Below are 16,985 nucleotides of genomic sequence, written 5' to 3'. Positions count from 1 at the left end.
GCTAGCCTGGCACTCATAGCCTCCTCTTACTGCTCCTGCTGTAGCCGTCTAAGTCTGAGATTAAAGGCATGAGACACTACACTTGGCTTTATTTTCCTGTGATTTAAAAAATAATCAGATACTGGGTATGGCCCCAACTACTTGACAACTTATATATAAAAAAATAGATAATAAAGAAACACAAGTATGGCATGTAGCCATGAGCACTCTGCCTAGGTCAACACAGAAACATTTTGCCATATTGCTTTTAATCACGTTGTAATCTCTTAAATTCATTTTTTGTTTGTTTGGTTTTTTAAGACAGAGCATTTTCTGTAGCCCTGACTGGCCTGGAACTCATTAATGTAGATCACACTGGCCTTGAATTCAGAGAGTTCCTCCTGTCTTTGCCTACCAGGTACTGAGATTAAAGGTGTGTGCTACCGTGCCAGGCTATTAACTTTTAATTAAATTATTTTAAATTAAAATTTTTTTAAATTAAAAAGATTGACAGAGGAGTTGAGTAGGGATAAGGCATGCTCCCTAGGGTGAGTCTATTGCTGGGTCTGCAGGCATCGGTAGGATTGTCCTAGAGATAGTTTAGTCCAGGTTATAAATGGCCTCAGCAGTTTCATTTTCCCGTCTTACTCTTACCGTCACCTTTATGTTGTCTTAGCTTCTTCCCAAGATGTGGTGTTGACAGTGTCTCAGTTTCTCCTGCTTTCTTTACTATAGTTTAATTGCAAGTCTCTGGACTGTCGGGAATACCTATAGGCAACATTGGAGGGAAAGAAAATACATTCTGAAACCAAACAGAGGCTCAGCGTTAACCACTGGGCGATTTGTCACTACTAAGCTCTGTAGCTATACAGACTGGGTTCAAATGGGAACTCCTATCACCTCGGAGACCTTGCCTGACTTATTTATTTATTTCAAGTCCCTAAGCCCTGGTTTGTTCATCTGTACTTTCCATAGAGTATGATGCTATTAGGTGAGATCATAGTAAGTAGCACAGTGTCTGCCACATGGTGAGTATATAGTAATAGATGCTGCTAATTACAACACTGGTTTGTGATTGGCCATGCTTTTGTAGGTTCAAACACAACAGAAGGCAGCTTAAGGGTTAGAATCAATGATGGTTAATTATAAATCAGCTTGGAATACTTTATTCTCAAAGCTTAAAGGGGGATGTATGATTGTGTCCCTATTAGTTAAATTTAATACTTCTCAGATCCTCAGTGGAGTTCTCTGCTACAGAGGTCCAAAGCCATGCTTCCTATGGGCAACCATTAAGCACAGTTAACGGCTGGTCAATGTGGGTTAAACTGGCTGGGGTTCTTTTGTTTGGAGACATCTGTGAAGGGACATAAGAAAAAGACTTGGCAAACTAAGGCTCGTCACATTTGTTTGGTTGGTTGAAATTTATTGAATTGTGGGACCCAGTGGTGTGATCCCAGCTTGATGAGATTCTCTGTAGGTTTTTAAGATATTGGTTAGAGACAACCTGAGAGAAAATGGCTTAAAACTTTAGAGGAAAGGATTTAGGTGGGTTAATCAGGAGAAACATTTTCTGACAACACAGCATGTTAAACTTTATTTTATTTTATTTTATTTTTTGACAGCTAGTATTTTATTCAGATAGCAGTCCCGTTACATGTGGTCCAAGAACATTCAAATAAGAACACAAATCAGTGGGGGCTGGAGAGATGGCTCAGAGGTTAAGAGCACTGACTGTTCTTCCAGAGGTCCTGAGTTCAAATCCCAGCAACCACATGGTGGCTCACAACCATCTGTAATGAGATTTGATGCCCTCTTCTGGTGTGTCTGAAGACAGCTACAGTGTACTCATAAATAAAATAAATAAATCTTTAAAAAAAAAAAAAAAAAAAAAAGAACACAAATCAGAAGTTAAAGATTGGTCCTCAAACATCATAGCCAACAATGCCACGTTTGCCTATGATCTCTCCGATATAAAACCACATCCATACCTCAGTGGCCTCCAAACCATTCAGCACAGCTTCCTTAACTGTAAGGTGTTTGAAGCTACCAGTTTTAGCACTTTGAATTATTTTTTTCATGCTCTGAATAGCTGTAGGGATTTCACCAGGAGTTGGGGGAACCAGCTCAACCTTGGCATAGTGCCAAAATGTGGCCAATCGAGAGGCTTCGAGTAAGTCATGGCAGCGGCCACCATCAAGGGTGCCTTCTCTGCGAAGCTGTGGACGAACTTGGCCATGATCTAAGGTGGAAGGTACTTCTCCCCGAACCACCGGCTGAATGTCCGAATGTTAAACTTTAAAGCAAGGTAACATGGAGTCTTGTGCCATTTTCTTCTCAGGGCGGGGCTTCAGTGGGGAAAGTAGAGATGAAGCTGCAAATGGAGCTGCTGATGCTTCCTTGTAGGGGCATCAGAGCCTGGGCTCACCTAGGGGTAATCACCTAGGTGTAAGTCAGCTAGAGCCCCAGGGGGTCACCATCCTGCCTGTGCTTTTTTTTTTTCTTTTAAAAGCCTTTTATTACTTTTATCTTTTAAGGATTTATTTATTTTATGTTAGTGAGTACACTGTAACTGTCTTCAGACACTCCAGAAGAGGGCATCAGATTCCATTACAGATGGTTGTGAGCCACCATTCGGTTGCTGGGAATTGACCTCAGGACCTCTGGAAGAGCAGCCAGTGCTCTTAACTGCTGAGCCATCTCTCCAGCCCCCTGCCTGTATTTTCTTATCTTCTGGGATAACTCAATGACTAACTTAATCACTACACTGTCTAACAAGGAGTTCACAGTTTTTCTTCCCGGTTTTTTATTTTTTAAAACCTCTTGATTAGTTAGTAATGGGAATGGCTCAGGTTCATTTACTTAATTTAATGTGCTTTTCGTAGTTTTGTGAGTTGAACTTTCCTTAAGAATTATTTTTATTTGGTTTGTATGGGCTTTTGCTTGCACATATGTATATGCAGTGTCCATCAAGGCCAGAAGAGAAGGTGGAATTCCCTGGACCTGCAGTTACAGAAGGTTGTGAGCCACTGTGTGGGTGGTGGGAATAGAACCTGGGTTCTCCAGAAGAGCAAGCAGTGCTCTTAACTGCTGAGCCATCTTTCCAGTGCTTAGTTTTATGAGTTTTGACAAACATGGGTTTTTTTTTTTTTTAACATCAAAGTAAGCAGAAAGAGCTAGATGTTTATGTCTCACTAGGGGGAGAAGAGCTGCAGCATCAAGAATGACAACATGGTGGCCCTGAGGAGAGTTCTGTGGGAATCAGTGTCAGTCTGCCTTGTGTTAGACCTAGTTGGTTTCTTCCCTCTCAAGCTAAGCAGACTGATACACCTCCTGCTCTCCTATAGTTGATGTCGGCTTGAGCTGGATTTTTTTTTTGATTGCATTAATTTGATGTCTAGTATTCAGTAGAGAAATACATGAGTCAATCATGAATGATTTTAGGTTTAAGAAGTGAGATGTGTCTCTGTGATTTGGGTCATTTTTGCTTCACTTGTAAAACAGTCTAGGACTGGAATTTTAGTTATAACAATAACAGGTCCTATCTAAATTTTCAGAGCAATTTCGTTTAAGCTGGTCCTTTTGTTCCTATAAGTAATGTATATGAAAACAACATGCTTTGATTTTTCGGTTAGAAAAATATGATCAGTGTAATTTATAGCAGCAGAAAGAAGATTGGCCGGTAGGATGTTCCTCTCTAAGCTTAGCTTATTTCAAGTGCTAAACTGGGCATTTATAGAAGTTGAGAACCATGTATGGGCTGTGCCTAAATAATTCTGAGTCTGGAGTAGAGAAAACTGCCTCCATTTTAATGCCTACTATGTATATCCTTGGCACTGTGCTAGGTGCTTTCCCTACTGACAGCTGCTTGGTTAGAATTCTAGCCTAGATCCAACAGCTCTTTAAATGAAAATGACAATGAAGCTATGGATGTATCTTGGGTTCAGTTCATTAATAGTTGTCACAGCTGCCACACCTTTTATAAGACCCTGACACCATAATTAGGATAATTAAATCTCTGGGCCTGGATCGTTTAGGTCATTGAGTTAGTAGGGGTGACAGCTGTTCTCTTTGCTACTAGTTTGAGGATCACAATGCTCAGTTCTTTCAATGGGAGGTGCAAAGCGTCTGGGGCTGCTGCAATCCCATAAAAGAAAGGGCAGAGAGACACAAATAGGAAGCTTGAAGGGGAGTGGGAACAAGAAGACAATGCAAAACAACAACAAAATAAAAACTGCCAGAGACATAGAATGGGACAATGGAGGCCTTACTTAAGTTCAAGCAGAGGTCTACAGAAGGGATCCTGACCGACACTGGCAAACCCCATAAAGTCTTGTCTCTTCCATTTCACCATCTCAGAGGTACTAGCTATCCTCAATTCTCCTCTTTGCCCTTTCTCTGAAAAGCCAGGAGACTCTTCTTTTCCATGGAAGTCAGTGAAGGGGCCGAAACCCTCAAGTGTGAGTAGTGAGTACCCCCATCCTTCAGGCAAGGATATTTATTTCATGCCCTCTTAATGTCCCTTCGGTTCAAGGATACTGTCATTCTGTCTGTATTAGGGGGAGGGCCTGCGACGTCCATGCTACCATGGAAACACGCCGCCGTGTTCCATTTCTTACGCGAGGGGCGGGCACTTCACCCCAGCCACCTATCATCCATAGGATTTCCTGAGTGGCAGACAACAACAGCGAATGGGCGGTCCGATACTAAGTGACGTGACGGGAAAAGGGGGAGCTCGCGGCCAGTGGCGGCGGTGGCTACGGTGGCGACCTGGGGATCGACCTGGAGGGGCCTGGGCAGCGTGCAGAGATCTATAGATCCAGCGCGAGGGACCTCTCGCCGGGATGCCAGGTAGTGCTGCGAGCAAAGCCGTGAGAGCCGGCCGCGGAGACCCGGGTGGCGGGCTTGAAGGGCTGGCCGCCCGTAGGGGGCGGGGTGGCAAGCATGGCGGCGGTGACGGGGACGGGGTTGGAGGGCCCGGGGAGGGGGTGGGGTGGCGGCCACCGCGGTGGTCCTGAGGCCGCATGAGAGCCATGGCTTCCCGCCCGCCGGGGTTGCGAAGAGGTCTTCCCGGGGCCCAGTGGCGTCAGAACGCGGGCAGAGTTGTGTGGGGGATGGAAAGGGGCGGGGAGAAGAGGTGAGGAGGGAAGGGTGTCTGAGGGAAGGTGAAGAGAAAGGAGGGAGGGAGGGAATCGAAGGATCCAGAGGCTCGGTGATAAATAACGGAGAAATGAGGGCTGGGCAGATAGCTGAGAAAGTACCAAGAGCGATTGCAAATGTGGGCTGCTCAGGAGCTCTAGAATGGTCCGTTTCTCGCTCTCACACTTCCGCCCCATTATTTAGTCTCGGATTGTGTGAGGAAGGCTCAGTAGGGTTACTCTCCGTACTGATCTTTTGTTATTCCATTCCAGGGGAGCAGATGGACCCTACTGGAAGTCAGTTGGATTCAGATTTCTCTCAGCAAGACACTCCTTGCCTGATAATAGAAGATTCTCAGCCTGAAAGCCAGGTTCTGGAAGAAGATGCAGGTTCTCACTTCAGCGTACTGTCTCGACACCTTCCTAATCTGCAGATGCACAAAGAGAACCCCGTGTTGGTGAGTGAGTGATGCCGAGTTCGAAAATGGTTGAACAGAGTTGAGTTCTTTTTTTTTTTTTCCTACCCCTAAACCAAACCAACCCCGAAAACTAACGTGTTTAGTTGATGATTATCTTTTGGATAAAGCTGATGGGGGAAAAAAATAAAACGAACGTGTTCTCACACACAGAAAAGTCCCTTTTGTACTACTTTGTGTACTGTGAGGATCTTACATACTCGTATTTTCTAGGATATTGTGTCAAATCCAGAACAAACTGCTGCAGAACAAGGAGACAGTAATAGCTCGTTCAATGAGCATCTGACAGAAAACAGAGCTTCAGGTGAGCAGCGGAAGGCTCGGATCTCCTGTGTAGTGTTTACGGTCCTGTTGGGGCAGAGAGATTTAAACACACAGTTGAGATTATGTGTAAGGAAGCCTAGTTATGTAGTGTACAGCAAGCCTTCAGAAATGCATGATTAGTTTGGTGTTGCCCACATTTCTGAGTTTGTATTAAAATTTGGTGGCAAACGTCTTCTGTGCTAATATCCCACTACTACTGTCTTTTTCAGAGCCTGTGGAGTCTTCTCATTTGGGTACGAGTGGCTCCATCAGTCAGGTCATAGAAAGGTTACCTCAGCCAAACAGGACAAGCAGGTAAACTACTGTTTCAGTCAAAGGAATTGATTTCAGTTTATTATTCGATCAACTCTTAACTGTACCTGCTGACTCATTCCAAAGATAAAAAGATTTATCTTGTTTTGTGAATTAGGGAGTGGGATTTGGTGATTACATAGGTAGTATTGTTTTAGGGCTGAGAGCTGGGATCTCTTTGGTGAAGTAGCACTTTGTGTAATTACAACTTCAAGATTTATTGTGTCTCATGCATATCACAATGATAGTGTCCTCTGTGTTAGGCCCGATAGTGACTTGTGACATAATCTTAGTTAATTCTATCCTTAAGCAGCTGTGCAGTAAAGACATTGTCCCCAGTGGGGTTACTGGTGGGCAAGGAAGTTAAAGGACTTGCTTGACTGTGTTACTACTCTGTTTCTCAGGTTTCTGCCTGGTTCTTCTAAGGTCAGAGAACACAGACAACCTTAGTAGTCTGAGGAGGTAGGCTGAGGGGGAGGTAGTTAAGAAAGAGGGATGTTAGCTTGACATGTTTGCAACTGTTGCTTTACCTTAAAACAAAGTGCTTTTTCTAGTGTATTTTACATTGTATATATTCATAAATTTTTCCCTCAAGAGGAAGTGAATGCTTTTTAACAGTCTGCAAACTAGTGGGCTCATCTTGGCCATTGGTTAACTTTTATTAGGCTCATAATGTTAAAATATATTTGAAGGAGTTTGAATTTAAAAGTGGGAGCCTGGTATGGTTTTGTACAACTTTAATTCCAGTGCTGCTGGGGCAGAAGTGGGTAGGTCTATGTGAATCCAAGGCCATCCTGGTCTTCAAGTAGACTTTCCAGACCAGCCAGGGCTATAAAGTGAGAACCTCTCCCCCAATGAATGAATGAATGAATGAATGAATGAATGAATTTCTTATGTAACTTGCATTTCTGGCTTTTGGGATTGGTAGTCCTTCTTAATGTCTACAGTTTGACACAAGGATTACAGGTGGACACCTCTGCCAAGCATTCCTTGCCATTTGTCACGGTACTTATTCCTATACCCAGCTGCTTCACTTATCTGTGACTGTGTTGTTTGTTTAGTTTTTGAGACACAGTCTCATTCTGTAGTCCAAGCTGTTCTGGAACTCTCTGTGTTGTGCAGTCTGACCTCTAATAGTAGTGATCCTCCAGTCTCAGTCCTCAGTTGCTGAGATGATGGGTGAGCTATCACGACTGGTGCCATTTACCTGTTTGCTATCTTTCTTTGCATTGGTTTATAATGTCTTTTAGGAACTCATGCCTGGCACAGATGTGCTTTTCTGGCTTGTAACCTGGGGTGCATGGGAGGGACAAGAACTGGCATACTCCGTTGTAAATACAGCAGTGCTGTTTGCCATGTTCCATGCTGCTTTTCCGTTTTGAAATCAGTGTGTTGCTCTTGTTCTTTGTGTAGATACAGACTTTATGGCAGTGTTGAATAGATGTGTTGGGCCCTGTACTTTAGAGGGCTTTGTTATCACGGGGCTTGTAACTTTATAGTGGGAGACCAGGCTTTCCATCAGTCCTAAGTTACAGTTATGATCATTACAGAGAGAACAATATATAAACAATCCAGTTGTGAGTAAAGGAATACTTCTCTGAGGAATGCAGTCTAAACAGTAAATGCATATGTGTTAGTCACAGTTAAGGGGTTGAAAGGCTGCCTTGGCGTGTGAGAGGAGGAGCTTACATTTCATGTGCAAAGGCCACAAAGCTGGGGAGAATTTGAGGCTGATCCCAAAAGAAGTTTTTCAGAACAAAAATACACACAAACACCTCCCCAGCAAATACAAATAGCATACACATATATGCATATAGCATACATATACACAGTACACATGCACACATAGCACATATACACACAGCACACACACATACATGCACATAGAATCTTTTTTGAATAGCAGATATTTTGAAACAAAAACTCTGCTTGGGAAAATTTTTCTGTGTTATAAAATCCCCCCCCAACCCCAAAATCTTGTTTTACCCAGTGTTCTGATGATATGAACAGATGTTCCTAAATAGGGAATGTCCTATAATATAGCATGGAAGGAATGTATATGTTTAAATTTTCCCATCAAATTAAAAAAATTTTTTTGTTGTGTATGAGGGGGCAGTTACACACATGTACTGTGGAGGTCAGAGGATAGCTTACGGGATGGATGGAAGCAGTTCTTTTCTTCTGCCATGTGGATTTTGGGGTTTGAAATTAGATCAACAGGCTTGGTGGCAAGTATCTCTACTGACTGAGTCATTTTCCTGGCCCCAAACATTGTCATTTGAAAGATTCATTTTTATGTATTTAACTTTTTAAGGTTTTATTTATTTTCATTTTATGTGTAATGGGTATTTGCCTGTATGTTTATGTCTGTATGTTTATGTCTGTGTATAATGTGTAGTGAGTGCCCTATGAGGCCAGGAGAAGGTGTTGGATCCTCTGGAAACTGAGTTACAGATGGTTGTTAGCTGCCACATGGGTGCAAGGAATTGACCCCAGTCCTCTGGAAGAACAGCCAATGCTCTTAACTGTGGTGCCATTTCTGTAGTCTAACATATTTATTTTCATATTTCATTTAGAGCTTTGTGTATCTTAAGCAAGCTGTCTACTTCTGAGCTATATCTAAAGCCCCCATGAAACATATTTAAATTAGGATACTTGAACACTCACATACTATTGTAAAAAATAATGCAGAACTTATTGTGGTGGTACATACATGTAAATTTAGTAATTGGGAGGCCCAGGCAGGAAGACCATTTTGGAGTTTGAGGCCAACTTGGACTACACAGTGAGTTCAAGAATAACCTAGCATACATAGTGAATCTATCTCAACAAACAAAACTAAAAACAAACAAAATACAGGGAGAAATTGAGTATACTTGGCCTTGTGTCTGTTACGGTAACTTCTTACAAAACTATACTCTGATAGCCAGAAGACTGATTCATAGCATTCTCTTAGATCTGTTATATTGTGGGTGGGTATTGTGTATTTGGTTTATCACTTGTGTGGATTTGTGTATCTGCCACTATAGTCAAGAGACTGAACAGGGATGTCTGATATTCTTTCTAAAGTTATACCTCCCTTCATTGGCTGTACCTGAAGCTTTAGTAGTTATTAACCTATGTTAATTTCACAAATTTATTTCAAAATATATAAATATGCAAGTATATGTTCTAACAGCATAACTCCTGGAGGCCCATCAAAGTGTTTCCATGTATCTGAGTAGTCTTTTGGAGTGTATCAGATACACTGTTATTCATAGATTGAAGCATATCTTTTCTTTTTAAGTTTTTTTTTTAGAATTATTTATTTTATGTATATAAGTACATAGTAGCTGTCTTCAGACACACCAGAAGAGGGCATCAGATCACTTTACAGATGGTTCTGAGCCACCATGTAGTTGCTGAGAATTGAACTCAGGATCTCTGGAAGAACAGTCAGTGCTCTTAACCACTGAGCCATCTCTCCAGCCCCCTTTTAAGTTTTTGATTATTATAAATAAAACTGTTATAAGTACTTGTGCAAATTATTATTATTATTTTATGTCTTTGTGTATGTATGTGGGTGTGCATGTGGAGGTCAGAGAGGACAACTTGATTTTCTTCTTTGACCATGTGTGACCCTGGGATTGAGTGAACAAAGATTGTCAGGCTTGATGTGTGTGTGTGTGTGTGTGTGTGTGTGTGTGTGTGTATATATATATATATATATATGTATATATATATATATATATGTGTGTGTGTGTGTGTGTGTGTATTTACACAAAGTCAGGAAGCTTGCTCAACAGGCAGAGGCTATCTTTTCTTTCTTTCTTTTTTTTTTTTTTTTAAGAGAGACAACTCACTGTATAGCTCTAGTTGGCCTGGAGCTTGCTGTGTGGGCCAGGGTAGTCTTCAACTCACAGATCTGCCTGTTTCTGCCTCCTGAGTACTGACTAAGGTGTGACTACTGTGGTTGGCACGCTGCAAATTGCTTATGTGAATCTAAGCTTTCATTTCTTTAATAATGCCCAGGTTTTTGTTTGGCTATGTGGTAGTTGCATTAGTTTTTTGACCAAACTTCCAGAGTGTTGGAGAGCATGTATGGCATCCAGCAGTGTGTAAGTGTTATAATTTTTGTTCTCACCAGCTGTTATTATTTTCACTGTTCTCTTTTGGGGTGCTCAGGGTTGAACTTGAGGTTTCAGTCATTCTAAACAGTATTCTATGACTAGGTTATACTATCAGCCCCTTCACTATTTATAAATCACAATATATACAAATTAAAAATATTTTTGCAAGTGTCTCATGTATCCCCGGTCAGTCTCAAACCCCCATCTTGCTGTGCAGCTGAGGATGACCCTTAAACTTTTGATGTTCCTGCCCCTACCTTTCAATTACTGGAAATGCAGGCATTCATCACCTGCCTCGTTTATGAGGTGAGGGTGGAGTCCTTAGCCTTATGTACTCTAGGGAAGCACTTTCCCAGCTGAGCCAGCCCTGATAAGTGTATAGTAATATTTCATTGTGTTGGAATTTTTATTTTCCTAATGGCAAATGAGGTTGAACCTTTTATGTGCTTCTTTGCCATCTGCAATCCTCTTCAGGGGAAATGTCTGTCTATGTCTTTTGCCCATTTTTTTTTTTTTTTAATTTTTATTGGATGTTTTATTTACATTTCCTATGTTGTCCCCTTACCCCATCCCCCACCCACCCTCTTTTGCCCATTTTTAAATTGAATGATTTATTTTTTTACTTGCTCCTAGGAGTTGAACTTGAGGCTTTGTGCGTGGCACAGTTCTTTACTGCTCAGCTGTGTCCTTAGCCCTATTTTTTGGGGGAGTAGGGTGGTGTTCAAGTCAGGGTGTCTGTGCATCCCTGGCTGTCCTGTTCTCTCTGTAGCCCAGGCTGGCCTCAAGCTCACAGAGAATCTGCCTGCCTCTGTGTCTGGAGTGCTGGGATTAAAGACATGAGCTCCCATTGCTTGGCCCCTATTGTGTCTAGAGAGTGCTTTGTAAATTCTGGATGTGGTTCTTTGTAGCTGTGTTGGTTTGGTTTGTCATTATTCTCACTGTGTAGCTTGTCTTTTCATTCCCTTGTAAGAATGAACTTCTTTTTCACAGAGCAAGTTTTATATTTTTATGACATTTTTAAAGTATTTTAATAGGCTAGCATGACTAGTAGTTTATTTTAGAAGGTTCAGGGTAGAAGTGGATGAGCAGTCAGTGAGATCTGAGATCTGAAAATAGGGTTTGAAGATGGAGGATGAGTGGAGCATCAGTGGGAAGGCGGAATGACAGTTCTGGTCTTCTTTGAGCAGGTTGGATTGTAGATGGGTGGAGACCCATCAGAAGTGGAGTGATGAGCAGGCGGTTCATATGCTGACTGGAGAGCTACATTGTGGAGTCATATGGATAGTACTGAAGTTAAAACTTTGGGAGTCAGGGGTGGTGGTGCACATCCAGGACTCCAATGCTCTGGATGCTGAGGCAGTAGGATTGTGTTGAGTTCAAGTCAGCCTGAGTTACATACTAGGCTAGCTTGGTTATTCAGATTGAGACTTTCTTGTTTGTTTTTTGAGACAGAGTTTCCCCATGTAACCCTGGCTGTCCTAGAACTCTTTCTGTAGACCAGGTTGGCCACCAGGCCAGGCTCAGGACATTTTCTTAATTAGTGGCTGATGGGGGAAGGCCCAGTCCATTGTGGGTAGGGTCACCCCTGGGGTGGTGTTCCTGGGTTCTATAAAGGCTGAGAAAGCCATGGGAAGCAAGCCAGTAAGCAGCATTCATGGCCCCTGCATCAGCTCCTGCCACCACTGCCTAGCTAGGTTGAGACTTTCTCAAACAAACAAACAAACAAACAAACTCACTCCACAGATTCTGAGTAAGGGTTGAATACAGCTGGAGAAGAGGTCCAAGGCTAATCAAGCTCACCTCCACTTAGCTATCAGGGACGTAAGGAAGAGCCATCAACAGACAGAAGGCTCAGGTGTATGGTTTTCTTTACATTTAAAAAACTTTTGTGTGTGTGTAGACACGTGCATGTCACTGCCTGTGTTTGGAGGTCGGTACAGCTTGTGGAAGTTGGTTCTTTCCTTTTACCATATGAAGGGCTATGGTTAGAATTTAGATTGCTACTTCCATTATGTGGTTTCAGAGAATGAACCCAAGTCATACCCAATGATCCATCTCACTGGCCCAGAGTTTTTCATTTTATTTATTAAGACAGGCGGTAGTGGCACATACCTTTAAACCCAGCACTTGGGAGCCAGAGGCAGGTGGATCTCCAAGTTTGAGGCTAGCCTGGTCTACAGAAGGAGTTCCAGGACAGCCAGGGCTACACAGAAAAACCTAGTCTTGAAAAACAAAATCAAGTTTATATTTACTTCTCATTAAGTGTATGTATCTATGACAGTTTGTGTGTTTGGTGCTAGTGTAGATCACCAGAAGGCATTTGGTCCCCTGAAGCTAGACTGGTAGTCAGTTATGAGCTATTTGAGATGGATGTTGGGATCTGAACTTAGGTCTTCTGTAAGAAACTGACTTCATGCTGTTAATTACTGAGTCACCTCTTCTGCCCAGGTTCTTATTTGAAAAGAGATAAACTAGTGCATTTCTTTCCTTTCTGTGTATGTGTATACTTTGAGGGACTGACATGGGATAGTAAACACTCATAGTTCCCCTTTAAATGTTTTAGCACTTGTCCCTGAAAAGTATAACATCTTAAGTGATTGTAGTACAATAATATTAATCCCAGGGTTGCAGAGATGGCTCAGCAGATGAGAGCATTTGCTGCTCATGCAAAGACCCAAGTTCAGGAGCCAAATTTCGTTCCCACCACCAATGTGGCTTACAAACATTCATAACTCCAGTTCCAGGGGTATGCAATCCTCTTCTAACTTCTGCAGGCACCGTGAATGCATGTGGTGCAGGTAAAACACTGGTATACATAAAATATAAATATATAAACAGACTTGGGGCTGGAAAGATGGCACAGGGTTAAGAGCACTGTGTGCTCTTTCAGAGGTACTGAGTTCAATTCCCAGCACCTGCGTGGCAGCTCACAGTTGTCTGTAACTACAACTCCAGGGGATCCGGTACCTTCACACAGACTTGCAGGTAAAACACCAGTGCACATGAAATAAAAATAAAATAAAAAAATTAAATATATAAATAGATAATTCCATACTAACGATTCAATTTAGACTCAGAATTACTTCCAGTTGGGTCAAAGATGTCTTTTATATTATATTTTATTTATTTATTGGATTTAGGATACAATATAACTTCACATATTATATAAATTGTTTCAAACTTTTTGTTGTTGTTCCTTCCTTCCTTCCTTCCTTCCTTCCTTCCTTCCTTCCTTCCTTTCTTCCTCCCTTCTTTCCTTCCTTCCTTTCTCTCTTTCTCTCTTTTTTCTTTCTTTCTTTCTTTCTTTCTTTCTTGATTTATTTTTTTATTTAATGTATGTGAGTATACCATTAGCTCTCTTCAGATACACCAGAAGAGGGGGCATAGGATCCCATTACAGATGGTTGTGAGCCACCATGTGGTTGCTGGGAGTTGAACTCAAGACTGAAAGAACAGTCAGTGCTCTTAACCACTGAGCCATCTCTCCAGCCTCTGTTATCGTTTCTGAGACAGGGTTTCTATGTAGTCCTGGTTTTACTGGACCTGTGTAGACCAGGCTGGCCTTAGACTCAGAGATCCAGCTGCCTGTGCTTCTTGAGTGATTGAGATTAAAGGCATGTGTGTTACCAGGCCCAGCATTTCAAGCATTTTTAATGATGCATTATGAAATTGATAACTTCCCAATACTGAATATCCTTCTATGCTTCTTTCCCTTTCTTTTTGAGACAAAGTCATACTGTGTAGTACATGCTGAGCTCAAACTTATCCTCATTCCTCAGCCTCCCCGGTGCAGAAATTCACTCGCTATTCTCTCTCTCTCTCTCTCTCTCTCTCTCTCTATCTCTCTATCTCTCTATCTCTCTATCTCTCTATCTCTCTATCTCTCTATCTCTATCTCTCTCTCTCTTCTTTTTTGGTTTTTTGAGACGTTTCTCTGTGTAGCCCTGCTGTCCTGGAACTCTCTAGACCAGGTTGGCCTCGAACTCAGATCTGCCTGCCTCTGCCTCCCAAGTGCTGGGATTAAAGGTGTGTGTCACCACTGCTCAGTTTGAGATTATTTCTTAATAGCTAAAAACTTTCAGAAGTAAATTTGGATATATGCCTGTAATCCCAGCTCTTAGGAGGAGGCAGGAGGATTCCAAGGTCAAGGTCATCCTGGTCACATACTAAGTTTCAAAAAGAGAAAGCACTGAAATTGTTGTTTATGAACTTTTTAAAGCTCTTGATACATCTTTCAGAGTTATTTTCCAGAAAGGATCCTTTTATATTCATCATATATGAGATAAGAAGCCTGTGTATATATGTATATCTTTTCTGTCCTTAGTTGTGTAGTACTGAGCAATATTTAATATGTATGTTATATACTAAATACGTATTTTTTCCCATTTATTCTTATGTGAGTTAGCCCAGACTGGTCTTAAATTTACTGTATTTAGCAGAAGCTAGCCTTCAGCTTCTGATTCTTTTTTCCACTTTCCAAGTGTTGGGTTTTATAGGTCTGTGCTATAATGCCTGGCTAATTTCTTCATATTTTTTTTGGCAGTAAATTTTTTTTTTGTGGTTTCTTTACAAGTTCCAAGATACTTGTATCTCTGATTTTAGAGGTCATTATTACCATTCTTATCTTTGGTTTTCTTTGTATCAATTCTGTATCTTTTATGTAGTTTATGTTGTGTGTGTCACTAATGTTTTTGATTATTTTTTGTCTTAATATTATGCATTTTGACTATAGTATTAACATCTTTAAAAAAGATGTATTTTTGCCAGGCAGTGATGGTGCATGCTTTTAATAAAATAATAAGATAATATTTAAATAATTTATAAGATAAAATTTAAATATATTTATGCTTTTCTCTTTAGTTTTTGTTACTGGGTACAGTGTTTTGAATCATTAACCTTTTATGTATTTTCTACAGGCAGCACTAAAATCATGAGGGTTTGTTTATATTTCTAATTTGAATAAGGGGGTAATTTGCGTGTGAGGATAGAGCAAAATTCAGTGTGTTTCTAGCAGAGCCAGCCTCCCTCTATGTGGGGACATGAGATGATTGTCTTCTTTCTCTGCAGTGATCTTGGAGTGATGGTAGAAGCTGCTTCTCTCCCAGAGGAGGAGAAAGAGGAAGAGTTGGAAGAGGAGAAGGAAGAGGTGGGAGCAAATGCTCCTGACGCTGACACACGCTCCCTTGCTGCTGAAGGTAGCCCGTGCCCTTTCAGAATAGTAGATTCTTCTCATGCCCCTTTACTATGAACACACAGGCAGCTAAACTTCTCTTTACCATGTAATAGATTCCTTATGATACAAGTAATTTAAGATGTCTCACTTAATTTGGTAACTGAATTTTCTCTGCTAAGCAGCCTTCCAAGATCATGACCGACTACTCCAGAAAATAAACAGTTGGGAGATTTCCCTCTGTTACTTTGGGTCTGTGATTAGACAGAGTATCATGGTTGGGTGCACATAGAGCAAAGCTGCTTTATCTCACAGCAGTTGGGAAACAGGGAGAGACAGAAGGGAGATGGGGTTATCCTGACAACCTAATTTCCTTCCAGTAGTCCCTCTTCTTGTTCTTCTTCTTCTTTTTTTTAAAAGATGTGATTTTTTTTTCTCTTCCATTTTGTTTATTGGGCATGTGAGTATATTGTCACTGTCTTCAGACACACCAGAAGAGGGCATCAGATCCATTATAGATGGTTATGAGCCACCATGCGGTTGCTGAGAATTGAACTCAGGACCTCTAGAAAAGTAGTCAGTGTTCTTAACCACTGCGCCATCTCTCCAGATCCTAGGCCCTCTTAAAGGGGCCACTGATTGGTGTGGTGCTCAGCTGTGATATTAGCAGCTAGGAATCGAGACAGAATTGTCTTGCATTTGAAGCCAGCCTGGGCTACCCACCACTTCATAATGACACCACAGACAGTGGCTAAGCTTTCAGTTCATGTCCTTTGGGAAGCTAATATTAAAGACTCCAAACAGCAGTAAGCTGGGCATGGTGATACCCATGAGTGCTCTAGCTCTCAGGGAGGACTACAAGTTCAAGACTAGGCTTGGCTATAGAGTATGACCTCTCAAAACCAATACACACAAACGAGTCATTACATTACTCATTGACTAGCTTGCCGTCTACATTTTGTTTCTTTCTCCGTTTGCAGTTATATTTTAGAGTACCTTTGGGTGTGGTTTTGATGTAGCTACAGATTATTGACATAGTCTACCATATTAAGTGTTTATAAGGCTTTATATATCTAAGTTTTTGCTTTATTATATACCTCCCCCCCTTTAAAAAGTTACATTTTATTAATTCAATAATGTGTTTGTAGTCAGAACCAACTTGTGGGACTTAGTTCTCTTCTTCTATCATACAGATTTTAGGGAATCAAACTCAGGTTCTCATATCAGGCTTGACAACAAGAGCCTTTACCTTCTGGGTCTTTTAGCTGGTCCCTCCCCCATATTTCAGTATTTATTTATTTATAGCAGGGTCTTACATAGTCCAGGATGGCTTTGAATCCACTATGTAGCTAAGGATGGACCTGAATTTTTGATCTCCCTGCTTTTACCTTCCCAGTGCTGGTATTTTATGAGGATGTACCACCAATACTCTGGTTCTTTTTTTTTTTTTCTTTTTTTTTTTTTTTTTTTTTTTTTACTGTTCTTAGTATTCTTTTTATTT

General features: G+C 41.3%; 1 protein-coding gene and 1 pseudogene across 1 annotated transcript in view; one reads left to right on the top strand and one right to left on the bottom strand.

Annotated features, from left to right (window-relative positions):
* Positions 1–1,901: 1,901 nt before the first annotated feature.
* Positions 1,902–2,215, bottom strand: LOC114620962 (annotated as a pseudogene).
* Positions 2,216–5,387: 3,172 nt separating this feature from the next.
* Tp53bp1 (tumor protein p53 binding protein 1) overlaps positions 5,388–16,985 on the top strand; it is a 73,515-nt gene continuing 61,917 nt past the window's right edge. Inside the window, exons 1-4 of the mRNA XM_028766928.1 lie at positions 5,388–5,572; positions 5,804–5,894; positions 6,124–6,208; positions 15,382–15,509. Coding sequence (XP_028622761.1) covers positions 5,396–5,572; positions 5,804–5,894; positions 6,124–6,208; positions 15,382–15,509 — 481 coding nt within the window. The 5' untranslated portion in view covers positions 5,388–5,395. The remainder of the gene's footprint in view (positions 5,573–5,803; positions 5,895–6,123; positions 6,209–15,381; positions 15,510–16,985) is intronic.

Source organism: Grammomys surdaster, unplaced genomic scaffold (genome assembly GCF_004785775.1).
Source record: "Grammomys surdaster isolate TR1022 unplaced genomic scaffold, NIH_TR_1.0 170, whole genome shotgun sequence".
Taxonomy (NCBI): domain Eukaryota; kingdom Metazoa; phylum Chordata; class Mammalia; order Rodentia; family Muridae; genus Grammomys; species Grammomys surdaster.
The sequence above is the reverse complement of the archived record's forward strand: the minus strand, read 5'-3'. Positions and strand labels throughout refer to the sequence as shown.